Raw genomic sequence first — 21,015 nt, 5'->3', positions numbered from 1 at the left:
TCCTGTGAGCTCTCCACTTTTCTCCCACTTCCTCTCTGATTGACGACTCGAAATTGCCCATAGGAGTGAATAAGATTGTGTGTGAGATTGTGTGTGTGTGTGTGTGTGTGTGTGTGTGTGTGTGTGTGTGTGTGTGTGTGTGTGTGTGTGTGTGTGTGTGTGTGTGTGTGTCCTGCCACGGACTGCCCGTCCCTATTCATCATGTTCCTTGGATGCACATTTCTGATCCAAGTCATAATAAAGCAGTTATTACAAATTAATAAATAAGTCTCAAATGTTATAAGTCCAAATTTTCTGGTCTTCACAATTTCTAACTATTGAGTTGAGAATAATCTTGCTGTTTGCTAAATGTGAACGGAAAATACATTGTTTCTTATACAACAACGTACACCTCAGATGTCTTACAATTCTGTTACAGCTATTCTCCTGAAGAGAACAAGAGAGTTGAGAAAGAGGGGTGGGAGTAGAGCAGGGGATAGTCCAGAGTGACATGCTGCCATGTGATTGGAGAGACAAAAGTCACATGCTTGCTTTTGGAATGCTAATTCATGCTGAATTTTTTCCCTCCTCCTGAGCTCCTCCTCACTGCTTGGTGTAGTCTGTCCTGTTGGACAGAACCGCACTCAGAAATGGTGTAGGATATCAGGGAAGGAACGAGACACTGAAGCAAGAGGAGAGGACAAAGTTAATGTGGAAGGTATGGACAAGAGGATTCGTTGTCTTCTGCACTTTGCATATTGCCTTTGAATGCTTGAATATGCTGCTAGGGTGAAAATCCTCCTTACCTCTGCCTAGATATATATGTGTGTGTGTGTGTGTGTGTGTGTGTGCATGTGTGTGAGAGAGAGACAGAGATTGTTTTTGGAGATTATAGATAAAGAGAGAGATTATAGATAGAGTATCAGTCAGTGTTTAGAGTGTATGTATAAGAGTAATGTCCTTCTCTGCTTGTTTTCTGATTCAACATGACTTTGTTCAGTTGGATTCCACCATATACTTTACTGCTGTGAATTTCTGCAGTGGACAAGCAGTTACTAGATAGACTGAATGATCTGGCTGGGATTTACAGCACCCAAACATATGCACAGATTGTAGTGCTCAGAGTTTCTATAAATGAATTCCTGAGACAATCAGTGTGACAGAAAACCAGGGGTGTTTAAACTATTCAACTTTTTTTTTTTCACTTGAGAAACTATACCATTAAAAACATTTCTAGACACTACTTAATCCCCAAGAGGAGATTGTGCATTGAACACCGGAAGAGTGTTCCACTATTGACCTGTGGGGTGCTGATATGACGTGTTTAACCACACTGCATCTCAAATAACATGACCATCTGCACCCTCTCCTCACACTTTGGTTTGACCCCCCTCCTTTGTAAACAAAATCCCAGACCTGAGCCACACTCGCCTTGCACTTGTGTGCGTTCTTTCGTCTGTCTACATCATCTCATGAATTCCATAACTCTTGGTGGTGAGGATATTCCATTGTATTTGGAGCTGACCTTAGTGATATTCGTATTCCAAGCAAATCCCAAACCTGTCTGCATTTTTACTTTGCATAAGGTTTGTATTCAAATATGTAAAATTAGTCACCTACACATCAGTGCAGACCAGGGTTGAAGGACATGATGTATTTTGCATCTTTGCATCTCTACAGTGATAACAATCATTAGAGGAAACACAGGTACCTTTTAAATTGTTGATTTACACAGCTAATGGGCAGGAAAGCAGACGTAGAAACTTAATCTACAGTTGTGGTGAGATCACTATGTTGTAGAAATTTGTCTAATACCAATTTTAATATATATGACACTGAAGGATTTAATTACAACTGGGGTGACTGAGTTTGTGTGATAAAAACAGCTCAATGGCTATTTAAAACTAGTCCAGTAAAGGATTTGCCCCTTCCAGTTTACACTGCTACTGAAGTACAGCAACAGCTTTTTTTGTCAAATATATTGCAATATTTAAATGTAGAATACTGGTTTACTTAGAAAACTGTATTAAAAAACAAAGAAATATAGGTAAGATGACAAAGCAAAATAACACGTGTGAATTGACATTTGAGTGAATGAATGTTAATGAAATAAAAATAACTTCCACAGTGCTTAGCAAAAAAAATACAAATTATGCCACCTTTTTGAATGTAAATAGCTGATAAATATACTGATGTTTATGGTGTATAAAAATAAGTATTATATTGATGCGTGTTAACTAACATGTTAAATAATAACCTTAATGTGAAGCGTAATACATTTACACAAAGTAGTAGCTATAAGAGTGAGCATGCCATTCATTTATGCTCAGTACATGTGGAGAGTTTTATAGTTTACATGGCAATGCATGTTTGTGATATAGATTTAATATTTATTTGGGTTTTTATGGTTTTAAAATAAATATAAAATTAATCAAATGCATGAATACGATACTAAACATTCCACCTGTGGAACAGATAAGATTTAAAAAAAAAATCTCAGTGTGAAAACTGTGGACCTACCTGTATTATTTAGATGCTGCTAAAGGCCTTGTTTCAATTTGTGTAAAATCAAATAAAAAAACCACATAAAATTATTGTAACAACCGATTTTAACATCAAATGGGTTTTAATATACTTGCAATTCTTGTTAATACTGTACAGCAAACTACACTAAATTAACATTTACATTCATTCATTTCAGTCATTTCAGTAAATGATATCCTGAACCATGTGTATCTGAAGCCAGTCTTTGAAACATTACATATAAGGCTGGAATACACCCTTGATGGGATGACAGTTCCTCATGGGGCAGTATGAACACATATTTACAAACAAGAATTTAAATTAGACAAGCCAATCTAACATCTAGCATATTTTGGGAGTTATATGGAAACCAGAGATCCCAGAGGGCACTCCACATGATTCCATTCACTTATCTACTATATCCATATATTCATAGAGTATAGAGTATACTTTTGTGGATCACCTGACCCATATGTGCTTGTTAAACCTCCTATTCCAGATTTACTCCCTCTTAACACTTTTAATAACCTCTACTGGCTTTCTTTTTCCAGATTTTGGAGCCTGGCTATGAGGGTTTTTTAGCACACTAATAAGGTTGGGGTGCAGTCAGTGTTCCAGTTCATCCACTAGATCTTATTTAGATTTGAATTCATGTACTACAGGGTTCTTTCAATCCAAACCATGTCTTCATGGAGCTTACTTTGTGCACACGGGTATTGTCATGCTTGAGCAGATTTAAACCACTTGGTTTCTATGACAGGAAATCGTAATTTTCACAACACAAAGACATTCTATACATGTGTGTGCTTCAATATTTGTGGAATAGTTTGGGGAAGGTCCACATGCAGTATATGTGTGATGATCAGGTGTCAACGAAATTTAGTTTTAAGAGTCCAGACATAGTGAGAAACATACAAATGAGCAGTGCATCTCTGGACTGCAAAATGTGCCCTTCATTTATTTATTTAAATCATGGAAATCAAGCTGCTCCAGAAGGTCCAACCAACAAATCTTAAACTCTGCACTTGTGGACATTCTCCTGATCTTCTCCCTGACAAGGTACAGCCATGAGGACAAACTCATTGCAGCTTACTGTATCACTCATTCTCTCATTATGCCTGTCCAAATAAGTCATTTGTCAGCAGGTAGTATATTTGCTATGCTCTCTATAGCCCATCTTCTCTTCCAGCAGTTTCACATTTGACCCCAAAGGAATGTTCTCTGGGCTGTTTTATGTGTCTCAGTCCTACAAGTATGTACTTGTACTTGCACCCAACTATTCTTTTAACTATTCAAAATTTTGACAAGCAAAATCAGGAACTGTTATATGAAATTGAACATGCACATATGCATGTCTTTCTCTCTGTCGCTATCTCAAATCCTGAGAGACAACCAATAATATTCATTTAGAAGATGTAGAAATATAAAAAGTAAACATTTCTGAACCATACTTTAACCTGTGTCAAACAGATTCGGTTTATTGATATGCAAGTGAACAATTGTTCTTACGAATGGTTGAATTTCCTATTTCAATCTTTTGCATATTTTTGCCGGTGAGGTTTACATTTTATCCATATGTCAATGTAAGTTTCATTCAGGGTGATGGATTGCTGCCCCATCCAGGGTGTATTCCTGCCACACACCCAGGGTTCCTGGGATATACTCTAAATTCAGCATAGAGCAGTTACTCAAAATGATTACAATTAAGAAAGCATAGTGTTTTTTCTCAAATTAAGGATATTTATGTATAAGGACATTTTTATAAAAAGCTAACATTCTTTGCAAGCCTCCCATGTTCTTTGCAAAAAGGTTTGCAAAATGTCATAAGCATGATAGTAATGGACTGCAAGACATATTGAGTTCTATTAACAACATATAGATGTACAAACTGTGTCCTCTTAATTTATATCATGATCATTGCCCAAAATGCATTAGATTAGACTGGGCTGATTCCTGTACACTGCATGTGGTCATCCACTTTAAAAATCATGATTCTTGAAAATCACTGCAGCATAAAGATCATTATTAAACATGATCATTTGGGGAAATTAGTCCCATTTTGTTAACACTCTTTGCTGCAGAAATTTGTGCATATTACGCTGTGTTAGTTTGAATATGAACTGGGCTACAATGGCAAAATCCTACTTAATAGACTTCAGTGTTGAGTCTAGAATCTCGTCTTGCTGTTCAGTGACAATGACTTTGCTTTTCAGGATTGATGGATAGTCTGTCAACTGCTCATTCCTGTGCTTGTTTAGAGGTGCCTCTGTCACTTCATGCTTGAGTGGTCTGAAACAGGTCTCTGTTTGACCTGAGATGCAAGTTTTTGGCAAACTGCACAGGAGTCAATATTTGTCTTGCCAGAACTGCTCCCATTTAGTTAATCAATGTTGCTATGGTCATGATGTACTTCATGAACGTGTTTTATCTAATTATTTTTTCTCTTAGAAATATATGTTTCTTTAGACTGCTCTCTAAACGCATCATAGCATCATACGTCTTTACACCTGTGCCATATAAACATTTTCCCAACCATAAGTCATGGCCTGGCTGGCTTGGGGCCCTTTGTAAGTAGCACCTCCCCTGAGGTGCGTGTGTCTCTGATTTCTCTCTCAGTCAAGCAACAGTTTTACGACTAGTGAGTGTGTGTTTGAGAGAGAGCGAGAGAGATACCGATAGAGGCATGTGGCCAGACAGCCCATGCTGGATTTCTGAATCGCTGATACAAAGGCAGCTGTTCACAGAGTTTCTTTCTTTCTAGTAGTTTTATAGTGCACAGGGTTTCATACAGGCACACCATGCTCATCTTTAGCTTTTGGGTGTTCAATAAATGCTGTCAGCAAGCTCTAAGGCATTTCGATTTCAATGAGCTGCTTTTACCAAATGAGTGCTGTTTTATTGATTTTTGATTGAATATTTATATTTTAAATGAATACAGTCATGTTTTATGTTGATTTGAAATGATAAGTAAGGAATAATACACAACAAGGCATGCTATTAACGGCAAATCATTAACACCACATCCTGACATGTTTTATTTCCTCCACACCACAACAATATACCAACAATTACAAATTTTATTTCGATAAAAGATGTCAGGTCCATTTTATTTTATTCTTAAATACAAGCTCCTGCTAATTAGAGATCACAATAATATTTAAAAGGTTTTGATGTATTAGAAAGCACATTAATATATGAAAAACCTGAGATTTATATCCATACAACTGGCACAATTTTCTGAGCCGCTGTATAGAGAATCGATAAACAGCTTCTGACCAGTTACATTGGCGAATTCAAAACTGTTATGATTAGCACTAATTTGGTCCTCAATTGGTTTCACATGGAGCAATAATCAATAATAAACATTAATTTGATTACATTCATTAAAAAATAATACTATTAAAATGCTAGGGTAATGAAGAATAATGAAAAATAGGGTAACAGGACCCCTTTAAAATGTGGTCAAATGTTTTTGAGAATACATTATATCAGGATACAAATATAAGGGAGTTTTTGGCTACTAGTTACTGGTATTCAGTTGGATAGAGGAAACTGAGCATTGTTGTTTTGAGCTCATTTTGTGCTTCAAATCCATACACTTAAAAAAAAAAAAAACAATATGAAAGGAATTTATGGTTGTTTAGCTCAAACAAGTAAAATCATTGGACTGTTAGTGTTCTACCTATCTCATTTTATGTTTGTAAAAGCCCAAATGATCTGGCTGTGTGGACAAGTAATTTACATGTTAATAAGTCCTTGAGAAACAATTCCTGCAAATGTGCACTTTCTCAAATGAATCTGAAATTACACCTACCTGCAATTCACGCTCTTGATAAGAGCGGTTATATAAAAAAAATCTTAAATGTCTTCTTTCTGAAAAGAGTGGATGCACAGATGGCTACTTATAATTTTCTCTCCATCAGACTGTTTTCACGGCTGTTTTATGGCTATAAGGTCACCTTGAAATGGGGCAATGAAACGAATGTTTGAATTTCGAATCAGCCACTATAAAATTAAATTTTCTGCTGAACTCAATGCATTTGTAATAGGGCCCTCATCATGTTCCAGAGATATGGTTCTTCGTATTCATATCATTGGTCATGGAAAAACTTTTATGTTATACACCAGACATTGAGCACAAGTATGTCAACATTACGATCACGGACTCCATCGGCTGTTTTTTTCAATCAGCGAGACCATGACAGCAGGGGCCATATTTCAAACCAGTAGTGCCCCTGCAGACAAAGCAGGCAGGTTTATGGTGGATCTTAAGGAAATTAGGGCCACAAATCTTCCTCTGGCAGGATGCTACAAAGCAGGGAATGCACTAACGTGGACGATGATGGAGAGCAATAGAGAGAAATGTGGTAAAAGAGGACAAATGTCTTACATTGACTGCTGCAAACAAAAAATGGAAAGCAGCCTAGCAAAAGATTTATTAGTACCGTGCTTGCTGACTTTCTTTAATTGGAATAATGATGGTTAATTATGATTTCTAGTTAGCAGTAGTTGCTATGTAGCCATGGCTTAGTTTAAAGTTTAGTTTTGAGTCTAGTCCAGTTGTTGTAATTAGTCCTTAAAATGTGTGTTAATTTCGGCACCTTTGCATTTGTCTGCGACATGTGGGAAAACAGTGTACCAGAAAAAAAAACAATAAAAAGGAGGAGTATTTCCTTAAGTGCCTGCAGAATGAGGATATGAACATTATTTGTGAGTAATTGGGGTGTGTTATTGCACTCCAGTTTCTGACTGACACCCTGCTGACTCTGAAACACCATCTAACATGTGACCAGGCCTTCCTCTCTCTTTCTCCTTCCTGACTCCTCCCTCACCTGATTTATGACAGGTTGTCTCTGACTTACTTTAAGCAGACTTGTTCTGAAATTAACAGCATGTGACAAAGGTCCTTTGGCTAATATGGAAAACCTCAAAGCTCCTAGAGCTCTGTTTTAATGCCTCCTGAACTGCGGGGTATGGTATTTTCTGCTAGTTTGATTCCCATATTGATCTCTAGTGTATATGTCAGATCATCTCTCTCATAGTACTCTTCTTCATCTCTCTCTGTTCACACTTAGTGAAAGTAGTGACAGTTAATAGTGTTAGGATTGGAAGCATGTGATGCAAGGGTGATTGACTTAATAATATGATAGCAGGGTGTCGCTAGCTGGGGACGAACACATGCTAGTTTCTGTCATGTCATTAGTTTTATCCATGTCACTCATAGACCTTTTCCAAGATGGGTGCCTGTACAAGAGCCAGGGCATGAAATCTGAAGCATTACACGCTTTTGCATTTCAAGAGAGCTGATTCTTTCCTGGAAAAAACAGATTGAATTCCATGACAGCAAACTTGAAATGGTGACTTAAAAAAAATATGAACAGCATTGGGATGTTTTACAGATTATTGTATATCAGTCTTCTTCAATGTTTTCCTATTTACTGCTAATAGATAGCGTTATAGTCTTGTGGGTAATTTGTAACCAAGTGTAAATAGTAATTTACTATGTAAAGCTGTTTTTAGACAATGTCTGTTGTGTAAAGCTCAATACAAATAAATAAATCATTTGTGTTCTTTCTTTGTCGGAATCCTCATTGGCTTTATGTAAAACTCTTTTAGGATGTGCACATTGACACTACTGACACTAGTGAATGAGTGTGTGAATGTGTGTGCCCTCTTTGACCCTGTCTTACCTTGTTTTATTTTTCGTTACTATGAGAGAAAAATGTTGAATTATTCTGGTACTTTCTGATTTTTATGGCACTAAAGCTCTTAAATTGGTGGTGATGAAGGTCTATTAATAAAAGGTCCATCGATTTCCTGGCCTAGCATTCTTAGCTCCTAGCACTTTTAGAGATGTGCTACATTATTAATAGTGTAATAAGGCACACAAGGGGTATATATCATAAAAGGTGATATAAAACATATATACATACAGCATACATTGGAAAAGCTTATGGAGAACCAGGGTGATGTTGAGACCTATGTACCAGCAGTTCTCCTGTTAGGTATTAACAAGGATAATGTAGCTTTAGCCTGTCCAGGCAGGCACAGATTGGATGTTAGGCACAGATTGGATGTTAGTCTGGTGTCAGTCCACCCTGAGGAAACGTTGTCTGTTTGATATAGTTTTGGCTAATTTTCAATCTCTGTCACAAGCCCTCTTAAGGACCTATAGCTTGACACAATACACAATACAAGCAAGTTTTAGCATAAAAAAAACATAACACAATATGCCAACTCTCTTTGCCGAAATCATCATTGTCAGTGTCAGTAATTCTATTTCGAAACGCCTGGAACAGGTGAGTGGCAGCTCTTTTTCAGCATCATTTTGTGCAGGATAAAGACATTATTTAGTTGCCATAAATGTCAATGGTGGACCATTAACTAATGCTGGCTAGAGGGCAAATTGACTGGAATAATGTGCTTTTTGCAGTGCCAGCCAGCCAAAAATAATAAAGAGAAAGATTGAAAATAAGATGAATAGGAGATGCATGTCCTTTCTTAAGAAGAGACTTGATAATGTACTTAATAATACACTTGATAATGCACTTCAGGTTTGATTGCTGTAATAAATTGGCATTAATTAAATCTGATGACCTGATGGGCTCAGAGAGAGAGAGAGAGAGAGAGAGAGAGAGAGAGGCAGCATGTCTGTTAATTGAAAATTTTTTATTATTTTTTATTTTTTGTTATTTTAAACTAGTTCTGTGTTCCTCCTCATTATTCTCTTTTCTGTGCCCATAAACTTAAATAAGACAACTGAATATAAAAGCTTTTAAAGTTTCTATAGGTCTGAGGTCACTGATTTGGGGGATTTTGGAGGGATCTGGACATGTCCTAACAGGTGTACAGACTTATATGAGAAGACATCCATTCTCTTTGGGTCATTTAGAGTGATGATGTTGGTTTGGCTGGTATGTAAGTGATTAAAAGAAATGGGCCTCTTGGACTGGTGTACCCACCAATCAACTGTAGTTTTCTCTTATAATTGACTCCACCTCAACTTCCCCCATTTTGGCAACCAGACTGGTCTTTGAAGTGTGTTTACATAATGATTACACAGGGTCTCATTCCTCTGTAATGGGAGGAGCTGTGGTTTAGAAATGAGAGAGATGTAAGACAGGCTGTCTGGCTTCTGAGAGAGTTATGCTCTACTCATGTGTCTTACTGTTACTTACCTCCCATGAAAAAATTTCAGTGTTTATACTGATTCAGTATCATATTGTATCATATTTCATTTCTCTACAGCAAAGTCATTTAGTTGGCTGAGCAAAGCAACTTCTAGCAACCCGTACCATATAACATTGATAAAAAATAAATCAGAATGACTGTTATGAATGACTGATTCTCAGTGGAGCAGTCATCTCCTTTGCTTCATGCTCCTGTTGTAAAGAACATTTCCTAATGCTAAATGCATACCAAAGCAGTGTAGCAAAGTATACACGACTGCCTTTCAGACAAGACTGAGCCACATATCGTGTTGACTCACAGCGTCTTCTGAGAAGTTGAGGCAAAGGAATGGCCCAATTTGCACCCATCAGAGTTTACTTGTGATCACAGGCCTTTGCATGTACAATCACCCTAGTGTACATGCAGTTTTCACTGACGGCAAGCTGGACGTATGGGCTGATAAGAAGAACATGGTAGCAATGGTCAAGAACAAAATGTGTAGGGATTTTGTCTGAATGAAAAGGGTTGCAAAGGTTTTGAGGATATAAGGTAAAAATAGCTGGATGTTTACATGCTTTAGTTTCCTTTAAAATGTTGCTTTCTTGGTTTTCAGAAAATTGGAATGATTGGCCAATGCATTTATTGGAATGATTGGGCAATGTGTTCATGCAATCGAACAAAAAAAAAACATTGAATAGTAGGATATCCAATGGGTAAACCTAAGGTTTAGTCTTTGTTGTACGGTATGGAAGGTTCTAATTTTAAATCCCAGCACCACCAAGTTGCTAAGTGTCCTCAAGCAAGACCCTTGAACTTTAACTGTTCAGTTGTCAGATTAGAACAATACAATTCAGCTTGGATTTGGCATAGGTGCAAAAATGTCTGCAAAACTATGATATGATTTAGCCAACCATAAGCATGTATTCATCATGATACAAGAGACAAGCAAAATAACAAGGTGTTTACTGATATAGATTGCAGGGTTCTGTGAGCCATTAACATTACAGTAATTTTTTTTGTTACACTGAAGAAAGTCACAAGCTACCATTATCAAAAAAAAAATATATATATATATATTGGTACCTCATACCTCATGTGTTCGGTTAGCAAAAAGTTCAGGAATTAAAAAATTCCACGTAGCTTGAATATGACATTTACAGTTATAGGCAAAAAAAGTGCCACAAAATGGCAAAATTGAAAGCTTTTAATTGTCTTAACTAATAAAAAACTAATATTGTTCAGAAAATTTATAAGAATTAAACAAGTACAGTACTGAGATCCCCTTATCCTCTATGAATTTTTTTTTTTTATAAAAATAGTAATTATTCTTTTATTTGCTGCACCTGATGCAGCCCAAAGTCTTAATAAAAAAGCTCATAAATGGAACAGAGATTGATAGATTGCTCAGGAGAGTCAATTAAATTTATTTTAAAGCAAAAGGGTCCCACATTCTGTCTGTCCATTCATTGTGTAAGTTTAGTGATTCAAGGTGGTGGAGACTCATAATTCCTGCAGTTAAAATTTCTTTCTGGTGACAGCAGAACATCTGATTTGAAGTTACCCTGAATTTGTGTTTCCTCATCAAAGGTGTCAGTCTAGAGAGCCAGAGTTTGTGTGCTAACAGCTAAAGATTTAACACACGTGCCATAGCAGAAAAACAGTTTCTAAACATCCAGACAGTGGAAAAAAAATTTACTTTTTAGACAGGTATGTGGATAGTTTGTGGACACCTGACCATAAAATTTGTATTTGCGTTTTGAATATCACATTCCACATTTATCACTGTTTGCTGTTCAAATAACCTGTACTCTTCTGGAAAGATGTTACACTAGATTCTGGAGTGTGATTGTGGATATTTATGCTTGTTCAGCCACAATGGCATTAGTAAAGTCAGGGACTGATATAGGGTGAGGAGGCCTGGGGAGTCAGTGTTCCAATTCATCTCAAAAGTGTTCAGAAGGATGTAGGTGTACACCCAAGTGTAGGTCCGGAAACATAGAGTCCTCATTAATCTAAATGATAATAAATTGTTGTTTGATTAGCAACAATAGTGTAGTCAAATGAAGCCATCAAACTAGTTGGGAGAGCAAAGATAGTTATCCAGGGTAATTGTGCACACGTTCAACACATGTAAACAGAACATTTTGTATAATTACAAGATGTTTGCTAAATGTTTGAAATTAGCGCTATAACACATCCAAATGGGAGTACATTTAAGCATATTATGGACCATGGGTAGGGTTGGCAACTTCATCAAAGGAATATAAGAGACAAACTTCGTTCTTTATAGGAAAATAAGGGACATTACTGAGGGACACTCAAAATATTTGTACTGTACCACCTAGTCATTTCAGGGTTTGCAATTTAGTATTTATATAAAAAAACTTTTTTTTTTTTTTTTGCTTGAATTAAATACAATTTTACTCCTTTTTATTTAATTTTAATATTTATATTTAAAATTTAAATAGGCAAAATCAAATCAGAAAGCATATACCGTATTTTTCGGACTATATGCCGCTACTTTTTTCCCAAGTTTTGAACCCCGTGGCTTAAACAACGAAGCGGCTTATTTATGGATTTTTCCTGGGTTTTTCCCGGTTTCACAAACTTCAAGCCAAAAAACTGAGCGACATAACATTAGACCAATGAAATTTCCAAACGGAAACGAAAAAACGCACTTTACCTGTGTTCTGAGCTGCACGGCATCGGGAGAAAAACTTCCACCGGTGGCGCACAACGATGACAAAAGATAAACTCCCCAGTGGTACCTTGACCTACGAGTTTCATTTGTTCCGTGGACGAGCTCGTATCTCAATTTGCTCACACATCAAATCAGTTTTCCATATTGAAAATACTTAAAATGGCATTAATCTGTTCCAACCCTCAAAATGACACCCCGTTTTTATGTTTAATGTTATTAAATTGGAAAATACATTTCTAAATAACAAATCTTGTATAAAAACATAATAGAAAGAGTATGTAAAGATATAATAAGGTTTTATTCAGTGTATTTTCCTTGGAGATGAGACGCCGGTGGGGTGTGTGTGTGTGTGTGTGTGTGTGTGTGTCAAGTTTATTTGTATAGCGATTTCACAACAGACAACAGACGGTGTGTGTGTGTGTGTGGAGGGGGGGTAGAGGCGATAAGAAGAGGTGGAGGGAAAACTCGTTTTTTACTATCACTCCTGTACACTACGTATCCCTAAACCTTACAATTTTTACTTTTTTTTCTTTGCTTATCTTAATTTTCGTCACAATCTTCGCTTTCTGTCTTTGCTTCGCCATCTAGCAGCGGCGTCTCGAGCTCGTACCTCAATTTTTTGCTCGCGTAAAACAAAGCAAAAAAAACCCGACGCTCGTACCTCGGAAAACTCATACATTAATGCACTCGTAGGTCAAGGTACCACTGTAGTTGTGAAAGGAAGGAGGAAGACAGTGAACAATGACTTACTTGGTCGGCTACTGTTTAGATACAAGCCGTTGTAGCGCGTTGAGTCTGGGTGAAGGAAGAGTTCAACTCCAGTTGCAACAGAAATCATATAAGCACAGACAGGTTTCCAAAACTCGTGCTTTTTTATTTTTCTTGGCAACAACATTACGGGTTAGTCAAAGAAACTTAGAAATGAGCATCAGAAAATAATAAGGACATAATCCTCAGTCTTACACACACGCAGTAATACCGGGAAAATGCAGTGGCAGGCTATTCCCAAAATACCACTATGCTCCTAATAGAAGCGCAGCATATTGCATTTAGTGTCTTTCGTTAAAGCCTGTGTAAAGTTTTAGTGTAGACCTTAGTGCGGCTTATAGACAGGTGCGGCTTATTTATGTTAAAAATTTAAATCTTTGTCAAATTCCGTGGGTGCGGCTTATATATGGGTGCGCTTTATAGTCCGGAAATTACGTTACTTTTTGTTGACAATATGCTAAATGCACATTAATTAAATTATTTTATTGTTTTGTATGTACATATACAAAAGAATACATCTTGTAATAAATTCTGTCATTTAAAACAGTAGCCTCTGGAGATGTGGCAGGTGACATGAAAAAACTAGAAACTAGAAGGCGTGTTATTTGACATCGCAAACACCGGCATGGCTTCCAGAAAAATTTCTCCTACATAAATTACAATCCGATATGTACATATTTCCCTGGACTTCTACAAGCAATGGGTTCTCCGTCTCCCATTCTGGTTTATATTTCTGTAGACTCTGTTAGATTTCTAAAATATCTCCCGTGGCCACGCTTTCAGCTTAGCTAGCATCTAGGTAACCTAGCAACACCCAATGACAGAGAGCTCTCTGTCATGAGCACACATGCAAAGACATGCACAAACAGACACACACACACACACACATCTCTTGTACATACATAAGTTCCAGATGTGGGGAGTAACGAAGTATAAATACTTCGTTACTGTACTTAAGTAGATTTTCTATCAGTACTTCACTATTTTTTACTTTTTACTTTTACTCATTAAATTTTTTAACAAATATCTGTACTTTCTACTTCTTACATTTTCAAAACAGGCTTGTTACTTTAGTTGTAATATTTTGTTCTCATTGCGTGCTGTTTTCAGCCTATCAGTCAATTTCCTTTCATTGTGTGGCTTTTTCAATCTACCACTGGTGTATCATTCCTGATCACCATCTTTTCTCTGCTTGTGTTCTATATAGTAGATGTTCAGCCTGGACACATTCATTAGGTAATACAATTTTTAATTCGTTTTGTATTAATATATTAATTAGGGCTGTCAAAATTAACACGTTAACGCAAATTGATTCTAACGGCACAAATTTTATTAACACGTGATTAATGCGTTAGGACGACATCCTTTCTTTATTAAGATAAAAAAAAAAATCAGAAAAAAATGTAAATCAGTTAACATTTGTTTTAATGATGCGGCAAGTCTCAAATCAGCACCAAAATCCTCCATGATGCACACAATGAACCCTCCGGGGGCAACAAATGCGCCGGTGTGTTTTGTGGCATTTTTTCCCCTCATAACGCTGAAACAAACTTAAATGACTCTATCTTTTTTGATCGTACAGATAAGTGCAATACATCATTCGAATCAGTAAAGAATCTACTTATTTATACTTATAATAACAACAAAGCACTGTGCTTTTGTAAAATGAAGAAAACAGACAGGGTGCGCCCTCTGCCCTCTCTGTCATGTCTCTTCACAGACACATGAATAAAACAACCTGAATCTCAGTGAATACTTGCCTCACAGACATAATAAAAAAAGCTTGAAATGTCTACTTTTAAATAAACAAGTTCACATTGAAAACAATTATTGTAATCTGTATGAAAGTTAAAAAAGGTACAGTGTCTCAGGAATCACCTCATTAACCGTCCGTGTGGAAACATAGCAAAGGTTCCGTTTGGTGTCCTAATGATTTATGTAATTTTAAAACACCATAATTACTTTAAAACATTTACCAGAATATTTTGTTTTCATGCTCTATGTTGAGTTTTGTTTCACTAATAATAAACATACATTTGCATAAAGCATCCATATGTGTCCATGCCCATGTTGATTAGATTATAAAAAATGTAAAAAGTATTAATTTAAGGTACATTTAGAACAGATAAAAATGTGCGATTAAGTTGTGATTAATCGTGGGTTAACTCGTGACAACCATGCGATTAAACACCATTAAATATTTTAATAGTTTGACAGCCGTAATATCAATATGTTGTGAGATCCAGTTACCAGTGTAACACTAAAACAGGTAGTTGTAATAGCTATTTTTTACATAAGTACATCAGAGCCCAAACTACTTTACATTAACTCAAGTGAAAAAGGCGTAGTCAGTACTTTTAAAACATGAGTATCTGTACTTCTACTTAAGCGAAGGATGTGTGTACTTTTGGCACCTCTGATAAGTTCACGCTTTCATTCAGCAACTGTACATACCGCTACCTTGCACAAACATTAACTGCACATTAAGCCTATACTGTATACACTTCTTTACTCTACATGTAGATTATACGGACAAACTGCGTTCTGTATGGGTTTAATATGGAATGCTGCTTTTATGTCTTAAATACGGGACAATTCCGTATTATACGAAATGGTTGGCAACCCTAGTTGGATATATTTATCAGGAAGCCATGCCGGTGTTTGCAACATCAAACAACCCGTGTCCACGAAGACCCATCGACGGAACGAACCCAGGGTGCAATTTCTAGTTTTTTCGTGTCACCTGCCACAACATCTCTAGAGGCTACTGTTTTAAATGACAGAATTTATTATAATCTGTATGCTTCATCGAATTAAGTTGAAAGCCCGGCTAATAAGCTAAGGTTTTGCCAAGACTGTTTGGTGAAAATTAAGTAAAATAAACTGTAGGAGCCTGTCACCAGTTTAAGCAGGATCAACACTTCAGATTTAAATTTATTCTTGTGTTACCTCCAAAAACAATGGTTTATTGGCTATGCTATGTTGCCTCTAGGTGTAATTGTGTGTGTGCATTTATGCCTGGAATCCCAATCAGGACATATTTCTGCCTCAATGCCGGAATTCCTTTGATAGGCTCTAGATTTAACCACTGACCAGGACAAAGTGATTAATAAACATATTAATCCATATATTCATTAATTTTGATAGTGAACAAATTGACACCTACAGTTCAAATTTGAGTTCTGAGATAACTAGATAATTTTTTTTTACCTGGAAGCGACATTAAGAAAAAAACTCCCTTCAGTGACAGGTTAAATTCAAGGTAAAATGGAATGGACATGCTGTTTATACAGTTCAGAAAGTGAGTTTTTTGAGGAATTTGGGTTTTAATTAAAAAACGATCGTTGTCTCATTCAGCTGCTGCTCAAGTACAAGGACTCATGCTTTTGTTTCTTTTTTGTCTGTATTTATGTGTGTGCATGTGTCAGGTGTTGGACAAAGAAGCAGTAGTCGTGGATCGAGCCCAGAAAGGTGTGCCATGGAGAAGGCCCAGGCCATTGTGAGCTCCGGCTCCAGTGCTCCTGCTCCCGGCAACCCCATCATCACACCCAGCTCCAACAGCAACACCCTGGGAATGACCAGTATCAGCTCCAGTGCCAGCTCCAGTATCAGCCCCAGTGTCGGTGCCAGTGTCAATGTTAGTGTCAGTGCCAATGTCAATGTCAGTGCTAGCAGCAGACAGCAGACTCTTCCACAAATGTCAGTGTATGGAGGAATTCCTGACAGACAGACAGTACAGGTAGTGTGCACTATAACAACTTTTATCTAAACTCATGAGTAAAAGGTTTAATCACACTCATCATATTTCATCATAGAGTAATACTACACTTGTTTTATGCTTTAAACATGGTTCTGAACCTTTATTTGATCAAAATGGGTAGCTAAGCACTTGCAAAAAAATAAAAATTATTATTTAATAAATAATCCAGCAATCTATTAACAAAGCTTTGGCTAACTTTATGTCATGTGCCTCTGCTGCCCTCTACAGGCACCCAACCAAAATGACTTTTGTTTTTCCATTTCTTTTGTAAAAGTGAGCATCTTAACAGAAGATTTATATATTAACATCTTACTTTTTAATAGATACTGTCTTTTATTATTTTTCAATTAGTTTGTGTTAATAATGGAGCACTCGATTCATTAGATCTACCTATAAAGCACATTATAAATAGATATTCACTTATAATAAGTGTACAGACATCAGAATACAAGTAAAAAATGTAAGGAAATAATAATCTAAGATTAATAATAGTCAAATAATGGGTCTAACAAGAGTCAAATGATAAGATATGTCAAATAATATTCAGATTACAATAATGAGAATAGTAAAATTATAATATAAGTAAAATAAAAAAGGGTAGAAAATAATAATAATAATTATTATTATTATTATTATTATTATTATTATTATTATTATTATTATTATTATATTAATAATAATAAAAAATAATAAAAGACGAGAATGTAAGAAGTCAAATACTTGCCACATAATAAGGTAAATCAAATATTCTATACAGTTTTTTGATTTACATTTTAATTCAAAGTATTGTTTTTTTTTATTATTTTGCTAAAGGAGAAAAGTTATGATCATTGTCTTTTTTCTATTACTTTAAATAATTACAATAATGCATATTAGACTTCATGAGGATGGTTCTTGTTGATTTCCTATGGCTTGTGAATGTGGCTTTGCCTTCAGACCCCACTATGAGGATTTGTGTACTGCACAATTTTATATCTAACAACGACTTTTAATTAATTAATAAGTGACTGTAATATTTATGAACAATTTTAGAAACGTTAAGAACAATTCAAATTACATCATTGAGTACTTTAGGTATAGCAAACTGTAGTTGGCTGTAATGTCATATGAAAGCAAATTTTTAAATTACATATGTAGACATTATTGATTTCAGACAACTTAAATATTTCATGCATGTTAAAAATAAAAAGCTGTTTAGTTCTAATACACCTAAACTTATCAAGGACAAAAATGCAATATGTAGCACCTGTAAAACTTGAAGAAGTAAAAAGTTTTTTAAGCACTCAATACTAAGTTTTTATTGAGCACAAATGTCCACAACCACACTTCCTAAATCTAGAGGAACATCTTACCAGATATTATTATAATAGCAAATGGATGAAATGGGATGTTCACAAAGCACATACAAATCTTATCTTCATGTGTGTACAAACCATATACAGTGAGGAAAATGAGTATTTGAACACCCTGCTATTTTGAAAGTTCTCCCACTTAGAAATCATGGAGGGGTCTGAAATTGTCATCGTAGGTGCATGTCCACTGTGAGAGACATAATCTAAAAAAAAAAAATCCAGAAATCACAGTGTATTATTTTTTAACTATTTATTTGTATGATACAGCTGCAAATAAGTATTTGAACACCTGAGAAAGTCAATGTTAATATTTGGTACAGTAGCCTTTGTTTGCAATTACAGAGGTCAACCGTTTCCTGTAGTTTTTCACCAGGTTTGCACACACTGCAGCAGGGATTTTGGCCCACTCCTCCACACAGATCTTCTCTAGATCAGTCAGGTTTCTGGCCTGTCGCTGAGAAACACGGAGTTCCCTCCAAAGATTCTCTATTGGGTTTAGGTCTGGAGACTGGCTAGGCCACGCCAGAACCTTGATATGCTTCTTACAGAGCCACTCCTTGGTTATCCTGGCTTTGTGCTTCGGGTCATTGTCATGTTTGAAGACCCAGCCTCGACCCATCTTTAATGCTGTAACTGAGGGAAGGAGGTTGTTCCCCAAAATCTTGCAATACATGGCCCCGGTCATCCTCTCCTTAATACAGTGCAGTCACCCTGTCCCATGTGCAAAAAAACACCCCCAAAGCATGATGCTACCACCCCCATTCTTCACAGTAGGGATGGTGTTCTTGGGATGGTACTCATCATTCTTCTTCCTCCAAACACGTTTAGTGGAATTATTACACAAAAGTTCTATTTTGGTCTCATCTGACCACATGACTTTCTCCCATGACTCCTCTGGATCATCCAAATGGTCATTGGCAAACTTAAGACGTGCCTGGACATGTGCTAGTTTAAGCAGGGGAACCTTCTGTGCCATGCATGATTTCAAACCATGACGTCTGAGTGTATTACCAACAGTAACCTTGGAAACGGTGGTCCCAGCTCTTTTCAGGTCATTGACCAGCTCCTCCAGTGTAGTTCTGGGCAGATTTCTCACCTTCCTTAGAATCATTGAGACCCCACGAGGTGAGACCTTGCATGGAGCCCGAGGCAGATTGACAGTCATGTTTAGCTTCTTCCATTTTCTAATGATTTTTTCAACAGTGGACCTTTTTTCACCAAGCTGCTTGGCAATTTCCCCGTAGCCCTTTCCAGCCTTGTGGAGGTGTACAATTTTGTCTCTAGTGTCTTTAGACAGCTCTTTGGTCTTTTCCATGTTAGTAGTTGGATTCCTACTGATTGTATGGGGTGGACAGGTGTCTTTATGCAGCTAACGACCTCAAACAGGTGCGTCTAATTTAGGATAATAAATGTAGTGTCGGTGGACATTTTGATGGTCAGAATTCTAGCTGATAGACAGGTGTTCAAATACTTATTTGCAGCTGTATCATACAAATAAATAGTTTAAAAATCATATATTGTGATTTCTGGATTATTTTTTTAGATTATGTCTCTCACAGTGGACATGCACCTACGATGACAATTTCAGACCCCTCCATGATTTCTAAGTGGGAGAACTTGCGAAATAGCAGGGTGTTCAAATACTTATTTTCCTCACTGTAGTGTATGTGGTGTTATTAGAATTTTTACGAATTTAAGATTTCTTTCTGTGTGTGTGTGTGTGTTTGTCAGGTGATTCAGCAGGCCCTGCACAGGCAGCCCAGCACTGCAGCTCAGTACTTACAGCAGATGTACGCAGCACAGCAGCAGCACCTCATGCTGCAGACCGCCGCCCTCCAGCAACAGCACCTGAGTTTAGCTGCAGTGCAACAGGTCTCTCTTTCTATCTCTCTCTCTCACTCACAAACACACACACGCAATTTAATAAATAGTAAACTGTACACTAATTCCAGCTCCTTAATCTGTATTATTATCTATTATTTACTACTAATAATAATGTGCTTATATATATATATATATATATATATATATATATATATATATATATATATATATATATATATATATATATAAAAATTATTTATGCAGCTTGCAAACTTTTATGTCTAAAGTGTTCACTATATGATAATTCTGAGTTGGAGGATGATGATGTCTATTGTTGTTTAACTGTAGTTTACTTATATATTAGTATATATTTCTACACAAAAGGGCATCTTAAAGGATTCTTAGATAGTTATGGTCATCTCTATTTTTAAGTGAGGATTTGAAACTTGAAGTCCGTTCAGGAACCAAAGATTTGTTCCTGCAAGTTCATAAGAGTTGTGTTTAAATAATTACAATATTTAACTTTCAGCTTGATCTTTAAATTAGTATGCCAGGCCGTTTCCTACCATGCTCGTATACTTTGTGTTTGGTTTCTTAATGTTGATTAATGAGGGTTGAGTTGACTTATGACCCCCTTTCTCGCTTTTTTCCCACTTTCTCTTGCTCGTATTCAGGCCAGCATTGTGGCAGGAAGACGGAACTGCAGTCAGAGCGGAGTTGCATCTCAGCAGGCCTTATCCTCTCAGACCACTGTAAGCATCATAAATTCTGCCACAGATGTCTCATTCAACAAGTCTTCAGTTCCCTGGAACAAATGACAATAACAGTATCATTTAAGCATACTGCTCTGTAATTATATATTGCAGCTGTACAAAGCCTACATAGTGTATGATTTAGTGCCTCGTATAAGTATTTGCCTCACTTGAACTTTTCCACAT

General features: G+C 36.5%; 1 protein-coding gene across 7 annotated transcripts in view; it reads left to right on the top strand.

Moving 5' to 3' along the window:
- The first annotated feature begins 543 nt into the window (after window positions 1–543).
- phc2a (polyhomeotic homolog 2a) overlaps window positions 544–21,015 on the top strand; it is a 43,636-nt gene continuing 23,164 nt past the window's right edge. For 2 of the 7 annotated variants that reach the window (XM_083569814.1, XM_083569812.1), the window contains exons 1-4: window positions 577–697; window positions 16,570–16,778; window positions 19,985–20,125; window positions 20,752–20,829. In XM_083569814.1, coding sequence (XP_083425940.1) covers window positions 16,620–16,778; window positions 19,985–20,125; window positions 20,752–20,829 — 378 coding nt within the window. In that variant the 5' untranslated portion in view covers window positions 577–697; window positions 16,570–16,619. Of the gene's footprint in view, window positions 698–16,569; window positions 16,881–19,984; window positions 20,126–20,751; window positions 20,830–21,015 lie in introns of all 7 variants that reach the window. The other 5 variants (XM_083569813.1, XM_083569810.1, XM_083569809.1 and 2 more) reach the window with 4 other exon arrangements.

Source organism: Silurus aristotelis, assembly GCF_946808225.1.
Source record: "Silurus aristotelis genome assembly, chromosome: 19".
Lineage (NCBI taxonomy): Eukaryota > Metazoa > Chordata > Actinopteri > Siluriformes > Siluridae > Silurus > Silurus aristotelis.
This window is presented reverse-complemented; position numbering and strand designations above follow the sequence as displayed.